General features: G+C 38.2%; 6 protein-coding genes across 7 annotated transcripts; 2 read left to right on the top strand and 4 right to left on the bottom strand.

Moving 5' to 3' along the window:
• Positions 1 to 7: 7 nt before the first annotated feature.
• LOC130504849 (uncharacterized) lies at positions 8 to 1,475 on the bottom strand (the record flags this gene model as incomplete). The annotated part of the gene is made up of 6 exons (XM_056999449.1): positions 1,425 to 1,475; positions 1,006 to 1,194; positions 803 to 889; positions 561 to 718; positions 330 to 449; positions 8 to 233 (listed from the first exon to the last, which is right to left on the bottom strand). Coding segments are annotated over exons 1-6 (831 nt in total), but the record flags the coding sequence as incomplete, so codon positions are not given.
• A 218-nt stretch (positions 1,476 to 1,693) lies between these two features.
• LOC130504848 (uncharacterized) lies at positions 1,694 to 3,954 on the bottom strand. Of its 2 annotated transcripts, XM_056999446.1 has the most exons (6): positions 3,663 to 3,954; positions 3,305 to 3,499; positions 2,943 to 3,017; positions 2,613 to 2,780; positions 2,203 to 2,362; positions 1,694 to 1,845 (listed from the first exon to the last, which is right to left on the bottom strand). In XM_056999446.1, the coding sequence occupies exons 1-6, from the start codon at positions 3,876 to 3,878 to the stop codon at positions 1,832 to 1,834; spliced, it is 828 nt and encodes a 275-aa protein (XP_056855426.1). In that variant the 5' UTR covers positions 3,879 to 3,954; the 3' UTR covers positions 1,694 to 1,831. The 2 variants fall into 2 exon arrangements, with proteins under 2 accessions (XP_056855426.1, XP_056855427.1); XM_056999447.1 differs by lacking the exon at positions 1,694 to 1,845 and having other exon boundaries at positions 2,195 to 2,362.
• A 167-nt stretch (positions 3,955 to 4,121) lies between these two features.
• LOC108848722 (probable cysteine protease RD19C) lies at positions 4,122 to 5,641 on the top strand. The gene is made up of 4 exons (XM_056999445.1): positions 4,122 to 4,613; positions 4,685 to 4,804; positions 4,878 to 5,124; positions 5,214 to 5,641. The coding sequence occupies exons 1-4, from the start codon at positions 4,161 to 4,163 to the stop codon at positions 5,492 to 5,494; spliced, it is 1,101 nt and encodes a 366-aa protein (XP_056855425.1). The 5' UTR covers positions 4,122 to 4,160; the 3' UTR covers positions 5,495 to 5,641.
• LOC108850162 (S-protein homolog 2-like) lies at positions 5,357 to 6,150 on the bottom strand. Its single transcript, XM_018623740.2, has one exon. It carries the CDS (start codon positions 6,143 to 6,145, stop codon positions 5,627 to 5,629), a length of 519 nt encoding a protein of 172 aa, XP_018479242.1. The 5' UTR covers positions 6,146 to 6,150; the 3' UTR covers positions 5,357 to 5,626.
• A 164-nt stretch (positions 6,151 to 6,314) lies between these two features.
• On the bottom strand, positions 6,315 to 7,448 carry LOC108848723 (probable enoyl-CoA hydratase 1, peroxisomal). The gene is made up of 3 exons (XM_056999448.1): positions 6,930 to 7,448; positions 6,570 to 6,852; positions 6,315 to 6,484 (listed from the first exon to the last, which is right to left on the bottom strand). The coding sequence occupies exons 1-3, from the start codon at positions 7,319 to 7,321 to the stop codon at positions 6,380 to 6,382; spliced, it is 780 nt and encodes a 259-aa protein (XP_056855428.1). The 5' UTR covers positions 7,322 to 7,448; the 3' UTR covers positions 6,315 to 6,379.
• Positions 7,449 to 10,703: 3,255 nt separating this feature from the next.
• LOC108853419 (GDSL esterase/lipase At4g16230) lies at positions 10,704 to 13,344 on the top strand. Its single transcript, XM_018626831.2, has 5 exons — positions 10,704 to 11,019; positions 12,151 to 12,281; positions 12,361 to 12,606; positions 12,679 to 12,934; positions 13,027 to 13,344. Exons 1-5 carry the CDS (start codon positions 10,782 to 10,784, stop codon positions 13,260 to 13,262), a joined length of 1,107 nt encoding a protein of 368 aa, XP_018482333.1. The 5' UTR covers positions 10,704 to 10,781; the 3' UTR covers positions 13,263 to 13,344.

Here is a 13,344-nt window from a genome sequence, read left to right as displayed (position 1 = left end):
AACTCACCAGTGCAACATCTTGAAGCATCTTACTCATCTGAGAGACGTTTGAGAAGGGTCCAAACGGGTGACAACCGGTTGCCCAAAGCCAGTTGGTGACGGGTCTTTCATGCGCATGAGAGGTCTTTTCATATGGTGCACTTACACCGCCTAAAGCAGATGCAATACCTGCAAGTATATGCCGCTGTACTTGTGATGGAACAGCGTGCTGTCTCTCTGTTTCAGAAACATAACTGCAGAAACAAGAAATCAGAACCGATTTAGATGACCAGAGTAGCACGCTTCTCATTGCTTTTTTTTTCACTTTCTTGGTTTTGCATTTTGCTCACCTCATAGGTATTTTCTCGTTTAGATGCTGAAGCACAATGACTACATCATTACTCGCCCACACGAGGCTCTCATCTTCCATCATGAGCATTGGGTCCACATCAGCTAATGAGAGTATAAACCTATACAGAGTACATAATTTAGATCATTTGCTGTTTTGGTTCAGAGTCTGATACAAATGGCCAGTGTAACTAATAGTCCGATCAGCTGGTTTATTATGTTAATTAACTCACACTGGAATAACTCTTGTTCCGTAAGTCCGGTAGAGATCGCCTTTTTTCTTAACAGCCTTCTTTTTCTTTCCCTTCTGAAGTTTCGAGCTATAAGTTGACCAGAGAGGCTTGTGTTTTACTATGGAATCACTCGAACCTTCAGATTCATCTTCCCAGCTCTGAGTACAAACATATGGAATCTTTGCCATGAACGAACCAAAACTTGCGAAACAAATTTTTGCACAAAAATTCATGAATTTTACCTGGCGGAGGAAGTATTTATTAGAAAGCCCAGGGTCAGACACATCCAGCAAACCAGCAGCTAGAACATCAGTAGACCTTTCCATCTCCTGCAAAGATGAATACGAATAACGAGATTTCAATGGTTGGAAAAGTAACAGCAGTTTAAGAACCAGTTGTTTTTTCCTCTGTATGGAAACCAGAGTTGCCAACTATTGAAACTCACTTCTTTGAGGATAGCACCATCTAGGTATGTTTTGGTATGCACATGGAATCTTCCGTCCTTTTTAGTTTCCTGAAGGGAATGCCCACGCATGGCTTTTGAGACAGCAATAGCTAACTTCTCATGCCGATGTAATGGATGAGCCCCTCCAACGATCACTACTTCTTGCCCCTCATGAATCATTTTCTTTACCTGTAAAGACTCGGGATCAGTTAGCATGTGAGAATCTACAGACTCAAATCCTTGTGCGTAGGAGAACTGTACGGGTGTTAACTTTCTTATAGCAGTAAGAACTTGCCTAACATGTCTATTAACTACATAATGACTCATAGGGATGGAAAAGACCACTTAGAAGGCAAAATAAAGTATAAGAACCACCATTATTTCACGCACATCATTCATTTAAATCGAAGAAGTCTTACCTCAGATTCTATCTCTTCAATATTTATGCTGTAGTTTTGTCCTCTTTCCATGATATTATATCGATTGTGGTTTTGGAGCACAATGATAGGCACCAGCACCCTAGTTGCTAGATCTACCGTCTCAAACCTGGTCGCACTCAGAATGAATCATCTAAGCATTATTTTCATGATAGAAGTAAGAAAGTCTTGCGTATCATATTACCTGACATCAGGGGCTATGACGTGCTCAATTGTAGTGGCTACTAACGAAGCTAACTGACCAGAAAATATATCGTGTGTAGACTGATGACCAACAGGCCTAACGTCTCCAGGAAGCACAATGTTTCGTATCCTTGGCAATGTTCTGGGACTAACACTTCCCTCTTCAGTTTCAATCTTCCCATATGTACAAGGCCCGGCAGACAAATCTATGACAACATATCTAACAAGACGAGAAACAAAGCATAGAACAATTAGGCCAACAATATATTGGATAAAATTTAGAACAAGTAAGTTGCTATCTTCTTGGTAATCATCTACAAGTTTTCCTTTCTTTCTGGCTATCAATAATCAACACAAGGACAAAAATATCACACATGTTTTCCTCTGCATAATTTAATGATACCTAGATAGATGTAATGCTTTCAGAATAGGGTGGTAAAATTTTGCTGGATCACATCTATGGCACAATCATATCACTCATAGGAATAACAAAGAGATGCCAAGAAAGAACCCACTGAATACTTCTATCCATATCTTACCGCAACAAGGAAATAAAAACAGAGATGAGTTTACCTGCCTGATCCAAGCCAAACTTGGGATGCTCCGCCACCATTGTATCTGTATCTATAAATATAATCTGCCTCTTGTTTCTCCTTGTCTGCATCACTAAGCTCTGGTAGCTTTGCAAACATCAAGCTGTCTAGATCAATCTCTGTATTTCGAGGATCCATTCTTACCTGAATAGTGAGTAAAGAAAACAAAAGGGGATTAAAAAAGAACCCACAGTATGTAATCAGTTACCGATAACTGCAAACATAACAAGAACAAAGTATCTTCAAAAACAAAGAGAAAGATGAGGGCTATAAACCTAAGACGATATCAAACTCTTCCAAATAATACACATAAAAACAAGAACAGGTAATGCATTTGGACACTGTGCATACCATAAGCGAGATTCAAGAAGTAGAGGAGTACTGCAAGACATACCTTATCAAAATTCACTACAAATATGGCACTTGGTAAGGGTTTATCCGCGGTTCCTGTTGATCCAGCTCCCACATCCATATCAAAAATATAAGAGTAAAGCCGGTTAAATGCGGACTCAACTTTTGTTGCCTCTACGTCATAGGCCGGTAAGTATCTTCCAAAGTCAGCCTAAATTAAATATAAAATTTTCAGCTCAGTGTCATATACACTAAGATGTAGATTTTGCAGAGAAAAATTGCATTTCATCAAATATATATACACATATGTCTGTGTGTGTGTGAAATTGTTATGAGAGGGAGTTAAATTAGAGATGGATAAGATCAAGGAAACCTCTAAAGCAGTCCCAGCAGGTACCATGGCTTCTTTCACTGTCTTCTCCAGAGCTATTAGTTCAGGCTGTCCAACCTAAAAAAATCAACAAAGAATATTTGAGTAGTAGATCAATGGGGACTCAGAGACAATATTGGCATCAGAAGTCCCTAATAGTCATAACTGAGGAAAAACAACTACATGCACAGTAATAATCTGACTAAAGATGCAAACAATCCAGACAGCTCAAGCAAGCAGGAGGAGATTCTAGAACTTGCCTAGCTTTGTCCAAAACGTGAAAACAAAATGATCTAACACATACTATATTCAATCCTGACACAGAAAATGCAGAAAACAACAAACACGTGGATAAAAATACTCACAGGAAACACATTGTAAACCAGTCGATGCTCAATATCGAGCGGCTCCCCAGTCTCTTGGCATGAAGGCCTATGAGTAGAGAAACTAACTTTCAAAAACTCCTCCAATTTGTGAGGATCCACAGCGTATCTGTATCCTCCATCCCCATTCATACCTACAAGTACTACATTCACTTCTAGAGGAACCTGAAACGGTACCTGCAAAAGTAAAAGCAGAGGAGCCACAATTCACAACCAATCACGAACAACAACATGATCATACGCTTCTAATTGCACGTCCGTGACCTTCCACAAAGCCAATTCTAGCTAATCCAGACTCAATGATGATGATGATGATGATGATGATTCACATTAAATTTACCTCAGCGCGGGAGTGAAGCATGCGGCGGACATCGGATCGGACGCTCTCTCGTACGTCGAGGAACGCGCTGTGATGCCAGTGAGCGTGACCCGGCTCGCGGCGGAAAGGTTGCTGAGCCGACTCGGTCCTGGAAACGAGTCCGCTTAATACAGTGAGAAACGCAACGAGCAGGAGAGAAGAAAACGAAGTCGATCGTGAATCCGATCTCAGCTCCATGACTGTAACAGTCACCCTCCGAGATTTGGACTGGACTTGATACTAGTCGCGGAGGAGAGAATTGAAGAACGAGTGAATTACTAACTTACCCTCATTTTTTGTTTAAAATTATAATGGCGAAAATATTTAGCAGCAAGCAACGTGTCGCTTCGCGTGTCGTCGCTTTCTCAAGAACTATCAAACAAGACAACTAATTATATCACGCCACGTGTCTTTTATCAGTCCTTTTAAACAAACTCGTAACAGTTTCCATTCTCTTTGTCCGAACGCAAAAACAGAGAGATGGATCGTGTGATCTTCTTCCTCCTCCTCCTCATCGCATCCGCTTTATCGGTCTCCATCTCCGGCGAGGTTAAAAATAATCCGATCAAGCAAGTCGTCCGGGAGGAGAACGACGAACAACTCCTCCTCAACTTAGACCACCAGTTCACTCTGTTCAAATCAAAGTACGAGAAGACTTACAAGAACCAGGCCGAGCACGACCACCGCTTCCGTGTCTTCAAAGCTAACTTACGTAGAGCCAGACGTCGCCAGCTACTCGATCCCACAGCCGTCCACGGCGTCACGCAATTCTCAGACGTCACACCGAAGGAGTTCAGCCGCAAGTATCTAGGGCTGAAACGGCGGTTCCGTCTTCCTAACGACACTCAGCAGGCGGCGATACTTCCCACTAGCGAGCTCCCGACGGATTTCGATTGGCGTGAGCATGGAGCCGTCACCCCCGTTAAAAATCAGGCATGCGGAGGAAACACCTGTTAGCTTTTGTAAATGTAGAGAGACTAAATGCGTTTTTTGATTTTGAATAGGGTTTGTGCGGATCATGCTGGTCGTTTAGTGCCACGGGAGCTCTTGAAGGAGCACATTTTCTAGCGACTAAAGAGCTCGTCAGCCTCAGCGAGCAGCAGCTCATAGACTGCGACCATACGGTTTTTGCTCTGTCTATTGATCGATATCCATTGTTTTGGTTCTTTAGCTCCTAAAGTTGTCTTGTTCATGCAGTGTGATCCACAAGACGCCAAGTCATGTGACAGTGGTTGCAGAGGAGGACTAATGAACAACGCTTTTGAGTACACTCTCAAAACCGGCGGCCTTATGAAGGAACAAGACTATCCTTATACAGGACGTGACCGTTCTGTTTGCAAATTCGACAAGACCATGATCGCTGCCAAAGTGTCTAACTTCAGCGTTGTTTCTGCGGATGAAGACCAAATCGCTGCAAATCTAGTCCAGAACGGTCCTCTTGCTAGTAAGTTCTTTTTTTTTTAAATAAAAAAAAAAACGTTTTTTCTAGTTGTACAAATAGAGATCTAACACGTTGCCTTTGCTTCTCAACAGTTGCTATCAACGCATTGTGGATGCAAACTTACATAGGAGGAGTTTCGTGCCCGTATGTATGTTCCAAGAACCAAGACCATGGAGTGCTCTTGGTTGGGTTTGGTTCGGCGGGTTATGCACCACTCCGTCTTGAGGATAAGCCTTATTGGATCATTAAGAATTCATGGGGATCCATGTGGGGAGAGAAGGGTTACTACAAAATCTGCAGGGGAAGTCAGAACATCTGCGGTGTGGACACGATGGTATCTACCGTTGCTGCTGTTCATACAACACCTCAGTAGGATTATTAGGACACTACTGGGTTTTACATGTCCTTGTATATTCATGTATCTGTATAACCACCACTATCAACTGTTATTATTAGTATCTTTGATGAACGATGATACACCTATTATAAGATGGAATAATATAAGTTATATATTATGTAATTCTTCTTGGTTAAATCTTGGTGAATACAAGGACTTGTTCCAAGAATAACAGAGATCAAACTGTTTAGTTACATCATTAAACCTACAAGGTCCGGTTTGTCTTATCTTCCACACACACTTTTGGCACCAGTCATCGCCGGCGCTCTCTCGGTGGTCTTCATATATGTTGAACGAATACATTCCATTTGGCAAGGCAAAACTACAGGAAAACAATGTCCTTCCGAAGAACTGACGCCGAAATTTAAACGACCACGACTTACCCGGTTGCAAACTGCGTTTACCAAAGTCATCATCTTTCGATTTACAGTGATACTTCAGCGTTAGTGTGTTACCAATATCGTTGATGATCTCTACAGTTATTTTTCCGAAAGGAAGAAATACAGATCCTGTTGTTGATGGACCGTTTGGAACTGGAACGCTATATTTGGGGTCAGCATGTGACATATTTGTAGAAATGAAGATAATCAATATGAAGAGTGATCGGTACTGTTTTGGATTATCCATCTTTCAGTATAGGAGATAGTGTTTTAGGTTTAGCTAACACAACACTCTGACGATTATTTCTACCAGATTTATTTAAAGAGTACAGATTCCATCTTTCCAGTTATACACATGTCTTCAACTGAGACAGGAATCTCACGCTACTTTAATTTGATGAGCGTTACACTTCAAAAACAAACAAAAGATATTTTATTATTATTCAAGAGAGTATTATGTAAAAGATAAACAGATGTTTATCTATAACTTGGAAGAAGGTTTCTTGGAACCACGTCCAGCTATGAACTCCTGCATCTTCTTGAACTGTTCCTTTGTCATCCCACTGTAGTACGCGTGAGCTCGCTCCTGCGGAGTTTAGTAGATACCTTAAGTCACAGATCGAACAAAAAGGGACAAGAACTCTCGTAGATAGATTAAAAAGGTTTTTTACCTTTTCGAGTGTAAGAGCATGACCAAGATCAAGCTTGAGTCCATCATTGATGACGGATTTAATCCGCAGAACCATGCCTTGTTCATTCTTGATGATAGCCTCCGCGATTCCTTTAGCTTTCTTCAAAGCTTCCCCTTCTTCAACCACGTGGTTTACAAACCCTAACTTCTCAGCCACGTCAGCTGTCAACGGCATCGACGTTAACGAAACTTCACGAGCTTTGTTTGCTCCGATGATCCTCGACAGCTTCTGAGACAGACCCCACGAAGGGAATATCCCAAACCTTCAAAAAAACAAAAACAGAGGATCATTATTTAAATGATCCAAGAGCCAAAACGACGTCGTAAGAGTAAAGCGAACCTGGCGTGAGTATCCATGAACTTAGCTCCTCTGGATGCGACCAAAATATCGCAGGCCAAGGCGAGCTCGAACCCTGCGGTGATGGCGAAACCGTTAATCGCTCCGATGATCGGTTTTCTCAACCGCTCCATCTGAATCACCGGGTCGGTCTCCGGATCCTTCACGTCTCCCTTGAAAACCGACTCCGCCGCGGTCAAATCGACGCCGGAGCAGAAAGATTTACCCGCTCCGGTGAAAATCACGACCTGGACGGACTCGTCGGCGTCCATCTCCTTGAACGCGCGCGCGAGATCCGCCATCATCGCTCTCGTGAGAGAATTGAGAGATTTCGGACGGTTGATCGTGATGATTCCGATCCCGCCTGATTCCTTGTTCACTTGGATGAGATCCATTTCTCGACGATTCCGATCAGTGGGGTCGAGTTTCGAGCTTTCGCGATTGAATATGATGAGCAAAGAAATGGTCAATGACTAGGTTGCATGGAAGCTTCGTCAGACTTGCGTTTCTCGCTTCGGAATCGGAATCGGAATCGGAAGCTTGTGGAAGCTCTCGGAATCTCGCTTCCACTACGCTTCCAAAAATAGCTCTTTAAAAACACGTTGGAAGCTTACGATTCTATTTTGGAATCACGTTTCCGTATTAAAATGATACAATGTCTTAAGTAAATAAAAACATAAGAAATCTTGTTTTCTTTTTATATAATAGTGAAATGTAAAATATAAATATACAAATATTAAAACTAATACTATAAATTATATTTATGCATTGGAAGTTTAGTAAAAATATATTGTATATATTCAAATATACTGTGTTAATTATTTACCAAATATTAAAAATAATTAGTATAATAATATCTTATGAACTTGATTTATATAAATTGTCACGGTTCTAACATAAAATCATTTAAAATTATTATAAATGAATAAATGTGTTATTTTAAATTTAAATTATATAATTTTTAGTCATATTTGTAGTATTTTATATTTTAATATATATATGTATATACATACACATATATCAATATACGCTTCCGAGACGTTTCCGCTTCCTAACTTTTTGAAAAATCTCGCTTCTACGTTTCCATTCGATTCCGCTTCCGCGAATCCGCTTCCGTTTCCATGCAACATAGGGGATGACGAAGAAGCCTTGGTTAGTGTGCCATTCTTTTGTCGCTGGTAAACTGCATCCCGTTTCTGTGCTCAAGTTGGACGCTGCGTGTTCGTTTTCTCGAACATGAAAACGGCAAGTGAATTAAGTTAACAGGTGGAAAGAAACACAACGAACCCTCTGTAAACCGAATTGAACCGGTCTGCATGTGCTTTTTCTTTTGGTCGTCGGTTTGCATGTGCTAATCAGCTAAGAAAGTATTTTCTGTAGTGATGGGAGTATATATTAAACGTTCAAACAAAAAAAACGTTCAAACAAAATTTTAGTACTCCCTCCATTTCATATATTTAGATTTTTCTTCTTTTTCTAATTCTACCAAGATTGATTTTGTAGTTATATATCTATTTATTATTGGTTATATGATACTATTTGAAATTAACTGTGAGTCATTCCATCAAGTAGTGTTGGCTCATAGGCTATGGCTGGATTTGGCTACAACCCAGTAAAATATTAGCATTGACTTCTAATTTATTGGACGTTATATTAATGGGTATAAGTTTCAAATTACAAAAAAAAATTACAATTTTTAAGAAATTTTTATAGTCCTCTAATCTTTGATCCAACTCTGTTCATATAGGTATACTAAAGTAACTTGTAGTGAGAGAGAATGAACATTACGTAATTTTTAACTTGTATGAAACTCTATACCATCATTTAATTATGAACATAAAGCTCAATACTAATTTAAAAATATAAACCAACATATCATAGTTTTGTTTAGGATTGGACTTCTCCACACGGAAAATGTGGTGCGAAAACATCTCAATTTATTCTTTAATTTTTTCAAATAACTATATTATAGTTGTTGGTATTAATATATTAATATTTTTGGAATAGAAAAAAAGTATTAATATATTTTGGAGTAGTTGTTTGGTATTTTATAACGTAGAAAATGAAATGAAATATATCTAATTAAAGTAAAAAATGAAATATAATTAGATATGCTCGATAAAAAAACGAATTTCGCATCTTGACATTTTACCAAAAAAAAACGAATTTCGCCATTATCTTTTCTCCCGTGTAGTTCCATCAAGCTCAAACGTGTTAGACCAGATAGCTCGTTCCGGCGATGATTTATTTTAAATGATAAGTTCATACTCTGCATACATTTAGCTATTCAACACTAGATTTATTTCTGTTGGGATTTACTAAAAACAGATAAATTTTATATATATAGACGATTTGGTTACCAAATCCCCCAAAACACAGCATGACACGGTACGGCTATGATAATGTGACTAATGTCAGTAGAACAAATTAAGATCACAAAATGCAATGGTTCTAGCAAGTCTACGCTTCATTGTTTGTTACCTCTACTGCTTTACAACTGGACCTGAGAGTTCAATTGGAGCTTCTTTTACTCAATCGCACGTTTTCGCGACAATGTCGTGAAGTAATATACTGTCTCTTAGCTTGACAACAAGTTGAGTTAATTCAAACGCAGCCACTTGCTCCAGTTTGTGTACTCTATTAACTACTATTTACATCTTTTAAGGAACATATTGTATTATCAAGAGACAGCATTAACTTCCACAAGCCTTTTTTTGGTCAAACACACAAGACTTTTATTCATCGTTTTTCTTCCTTTGCTATTTTAATAATGTGGCTCGAGTTTGGTGGAAGTTGCATTGCAGAGTACATAAGTATTTAACTTCTCCATTGTCGCAATAGTTGTTAAATGTCCCCACGTTCTTTCATTACTAACAGTACTGAGTTTATGCATATAGTATGCAGCAACATGTAAGGTTGGTTACCAAGAAAAAACATGTAAGGTTTGATTAAGAAATTTAATGAGTGTTATTTTTTCAAACTTAGATTAAGAAACTCGTGGAGTCGTGTCCCACAAGAAAGTGAACAATGTCATCAGCGCCTAAAGCGGTTCTACAAGGCTACAAATGGTGCAACAGATTTAGGACCCATTCCAAGTTTGATAATTAAAATATCCATTTCATACATATATGTGTTTCAAAAATAGCACTCGGTAAAAAATACAAATACAAATATACTCATATTTATAACTTATGAGTAACTAAATATACTAAAATAAAAAATAAAAGATTAAAACTTGTAAAAATAAATAGAATAAATAAATATCTATATTACATTTGAGTTTATGGTTTAGTGATTGATATAATGTAATATTACATTTGAGTTTACAGTTTATAATATGTTTCATTATATATGAATATACTCGATATTTCCATGAATCTAATACTAAATCCAAAATCTATTATGTTAGCCAACAGAAATAATGTAATATTTATAAATATTTCTCACATTTTTAGCTTTTGTAGTCATACGGCCATTAATACTAAAGCCGGCCCAACTTCTGACTCGTAGTATTTTATTTTTGTTAAAAGAAATAAAAAGTGGACACATTTAACTATATACAATTTGTAATTGGTCATTTCCCAACGCACCTTGCTTTTTAAAGTTCTTGATCAAACTAACAGTTATTTGGTTCTGAGCCATCCTCAATAAATGACCCTATTTGTTATTGATATAAACCTTTGCTTCTTTAACTTTCATCTATCTTTCATTTTCATACTCACGTCTCTTCTTTAAACTTCGTTTTTCTTAGAATAGTAATAATATCCGTCTTTGGTTCTTCACACAAAGGGTCCCTTGTTTCTAGCTGATATTTTTACGGGAAAAGAAAATTTTAAAACCGAAAACATATCAGCAATGTCGTTGCCTATTTGTCTTTGCCAAGTTATCGCATTATCGATCTTGTTCATCCCTGAGGTGTGTCTCGCTGGGAAAAAGATTCCGGCAAGTTTTGTATTCGGAGATTCATTGGTGGATGCCGGAAACAACAACTATTTAACCACATTGTCAAAGGCTAACTATGATCCTAATGGGATCGATTTTGGATCGGCTACTGGAAGATTCACCAATGGAAGAACCATTGTCGATATCGTAAGTAAGTAAATTATTAATTGTCTTTAATAGTCTTTTTTACCTCTTACGAAAGTATTTATAACACGTCTGCATGCAGAGTGAAAGCCGTAATAATAATTATCATATTTAATGGCAAAACTCTATGTTGACTTTTACCTTTTCCATTAGGCCTGGGCATAAAATCCGGAACCCGAAATCCGAACCGAACCCGAACCGAAAAACCCGACCCGTTATCCGACCCGAAATGTAAAAATACCCGAACGGGTCTTGTAGGGTGGTATAAAAAATATCCGAACCCGAAGTGTTATTAACCGAACCCGAACGGGTAACCCGAAAAACCCGAAACTAATAGTTAATATAAATATTTTGAAATATATATATAAGTATTTTAGTTATTAAATTTAATATTCGTGGTAATATGATATATAATAATAAATATTAACAATATTAAAAATGTTTCAAGTACACAATTAGTTATAAATAAGTAATTTATAATTTGTTCATTGGAATAACAAGTCTACTCTCTATAATATAATGTATATTGTTTACAAATAATGTTTGTTTTCATACTTGATTTAACATTTTATTGTTATTTTAGCAATTTTATGTGAGATAGATTACTTTTAACTAATTTAGCTGTTTTTCTTTATGTTTTCTTTAAGTTTTTGTTTTTTTACTTTGGTTATATCCGAACCGAACCGATATAACCCGAACCCGAATGATATATGGTTACTTTATGGGTTTTAGGATGCAATATAATTATTAACCGAACCCGAAGTGTTATTATCCGAACCCGACCCGTACTAATGAAATTTTACTATGGGACCTAGGAGCGTAAATCCGAAAACCCGAAAATCCGAAAAACCCGACCCGAACGCCAACGGGTACCCGAACGCCCATGCCTATTTTCCATTATGAAACAAAACAACGTTAAGAACTCAGAACGAATCATATGTGTTTCCAACGGTTTAATTCGGTTTTAGACCGGTTATGAGTTATGACACTCTTGCGTGCAACGTTTTTTGTAAACCAAAAAAAAAAAAACGTTGCACTCTTGCGTGCAACGTTTAAAAATTGTTTACATTTTGGACCTGTTCTTCCAAACCACAGTAACTGAAAACAAATACTAAACCGGTAATTTTGGAAACCGCAGTTCAGGCATTAGGTTCCGATGAACTAACTCCACCGAACTTAGCACCCACGACAAGAGGATCCCTCGTTCTCAAAGGCGTAAATTATGCTTCCGGCGGAAGTGGAATTCTTAACTCGACCGGAAAATTATTTGTAAGCACATTTTTAAATGCACATTATAACTCAAAACATTTTATTTGAAGTTATTGTTACAAACAAAGAATAATTATAGGGCGACCGGATTAATGTGGATGCACAACTAGACAACTTTGCAACCACGAGACAAGACATCATTTCTTGGATTGGTGAATCCGCGGCAGCTAAATTATTCGGGTCAGCAATTTTCTCGGTTACAACCGGTTCTAACGATCTAATCAACAATTATTTCACTCCGGTCGTATCAACTCTTGAACGGAAAGCAGTGCCTCCAGAAGACTTTGTTGATACAATGATCTCAAGATTCAGATTACAACTCACCGTATGTCTCTTACCTCTGAACCAGACCAATTAAGTGACCGACCAAACTAATTACTAGTATATGGTTTTGTAGAGATTGTACGAATTGGGCGCAAGGAAAATCGTGGTGATTAATATAGGTCCGGTTGGTTGTATACCGTTTTCGAGAGAGTCTGATCCAACGGCAGGAGATGAATGCTCGGTGGAACCTAATGAAGTGGCACAAATGTATAATCTCCAGCTTAAGACAGTCGTGGATGATTTAAACGCTAATCTACAAGGTTCAAGATTTGTCTACGCAGATGTTTTTCGCATTGTTTATGATATCATCCAAAACTATGGATCTTACGGTACGTAAATATTTATAAGCATTTCTCTTAACCAATGTTATTCAAAATATTATTTTGAAATTTAACTTATAGTTTTCATATATTTTGTGTAGGTTTCGAGAGTGAGAAGGTTCCGTGTTGTTCGTTAGCTGGAAAGGTAGGTGGGCTCATTCCATGTGGACCATCTTCTAAAGTATGTACTGATCGCTCCAAATACGTATTTTGGGATCCTTACCATCCTACAGAAGCTGCTAACATCATCATCGCCCGGCGTCTCCTCTCCGGTGATACCTCTGATATTTTCCCGATTAATATCCGGCAACTCGCTAACCTTAAGCTAAACACGTAAATCTTGGAGATAAAAGCCCATGTAGATGGGGTTGGCCCGGGTAGCTATTGGGGTTTGCATTTTGATCAAGTTAATTTTTTGT

Source organism: Raphanus sativus, unplaced genomic scaffold (assembly GCF_000801105.2).
Source record: "Raphanus sativus cultivar WK10039 unplaced genomic scaffold, ASM80110v3 Scaffold1826, whole genome shotgun sequence".
Taxonomy (NCBI): Eukaryota; Viridiplantae; Streptophyta; class Magnoliopsida; order Brassicales; family Brassicaceae; genus Raphanus; species Raphanus sativus.
This window is presented reverse-complemented; position numbering and strand designations above follow the sequence as displayed.

What these genes read in the sequence shown, in the direction of transcription:
- LOC108853419 (XM_018626831.2), top strand. Translation starts at nt 10,782, where the DNA reads ATGTCGTTGCCTATTTGTCTTTGCCAAGTTATCGCATTATCGATCTTG. An exon ending in GATTCAGATTACAACTCACC is followed by an intron (nt 12,607 to 12,678) that starts GTATGTCTCTTA and finishes ATGGTTTTGTAG; the next exon opens with AGATTGTACGAATTGGGCGC. An exon ending in CCAAAACTATGGATCTTACG is followed by an intron (nt 12,935 to 13,026) that starts GTACGTAAATAT and finishes TATTTTGTGTAG; the next exon opens with GTTTCGAGAGTGAGAAGGTT.
- LOC130504848 (XM_056999446.1), bottom strand. Translation starts at nt 3,878, where the DNA reads ATGGAGCTGAGATCGGATTCACGATCGACTTCGTTTTCTTCTCTCCTG. An exon ending in TGCTTCACTCCCGCGCTGAG is followed by an intron (nt 3,500 to 3,662) that starts GTAAATTTAATG and finishes TTACTTTTGCAG; the next exon opens with GTACCGTTTCAGGTTCCTCT. An exon ending in CTGCTGGGACTGCTTTAGAG is followed by an intron (nt 2,781 to 2,942) that starts GTTTCCTTGATC and finishes TATTTAATTTAG; the next exon opens with GCTGACTTTGGAAGATACTT.
- LOC108848723 (XM_056999448.1), bottom strand. Translation starts at nt 7,321, where the DNA reads ATGGATCTCATCCAAGTGAACAAGGAATCAGGCGGGATCGGAATCATC. An exon ending in TTCATGGATACTCACGCCAG is followed by an intron (nt 6,853 to 6,929) that starts GTTCGCTTTACT and finishes GTTTTTTTGAAG; the next exon opens with GTTTGGGATATTCCCTTCGT. An exon ending in ATGCTCTTACACTCGAAAAG is followed by an intron (nt 6,485 to 6,569) that starts GTAAAAAACCTT and finishes TAAACTCCGCAG; the next exon opens with GAGCGAGCTCACGCGTACTA.
- LOC108848722 (XM_056999445.1), top strand. Translation starts at nt 4,161, where the DNA reads ATGGATCGTGTGATCTTCTTCCTCCTCCTCCTCATCGCATCCGCTTTA. An exon ending in TCACCCCCGTTAAAAATCAG is followed by an intron (nt 4,614 to 4,684) that starts GCATGCGGAGGA and finishes GATTTTGAATAG; the next exon opens with GGTTTGTGCGGATCATGCTG. An exon ending in CCAGAACGGTCCTCTTGCTA is followed by an intron (nt 5,125 to 5,213) that starts GTAAGTTCTTTT and finishes GCTTCTCAACAG; the next exon opens with TTGCTATCAACGCATTGTGG.
- LOC108850162 (XM_018623740.2), bottom strand. Translation starts at nt 6,145, where the DNA reads ATGGATAATCCAAAACAGTACCGATCACTCTTCATATTGATTATCTTC.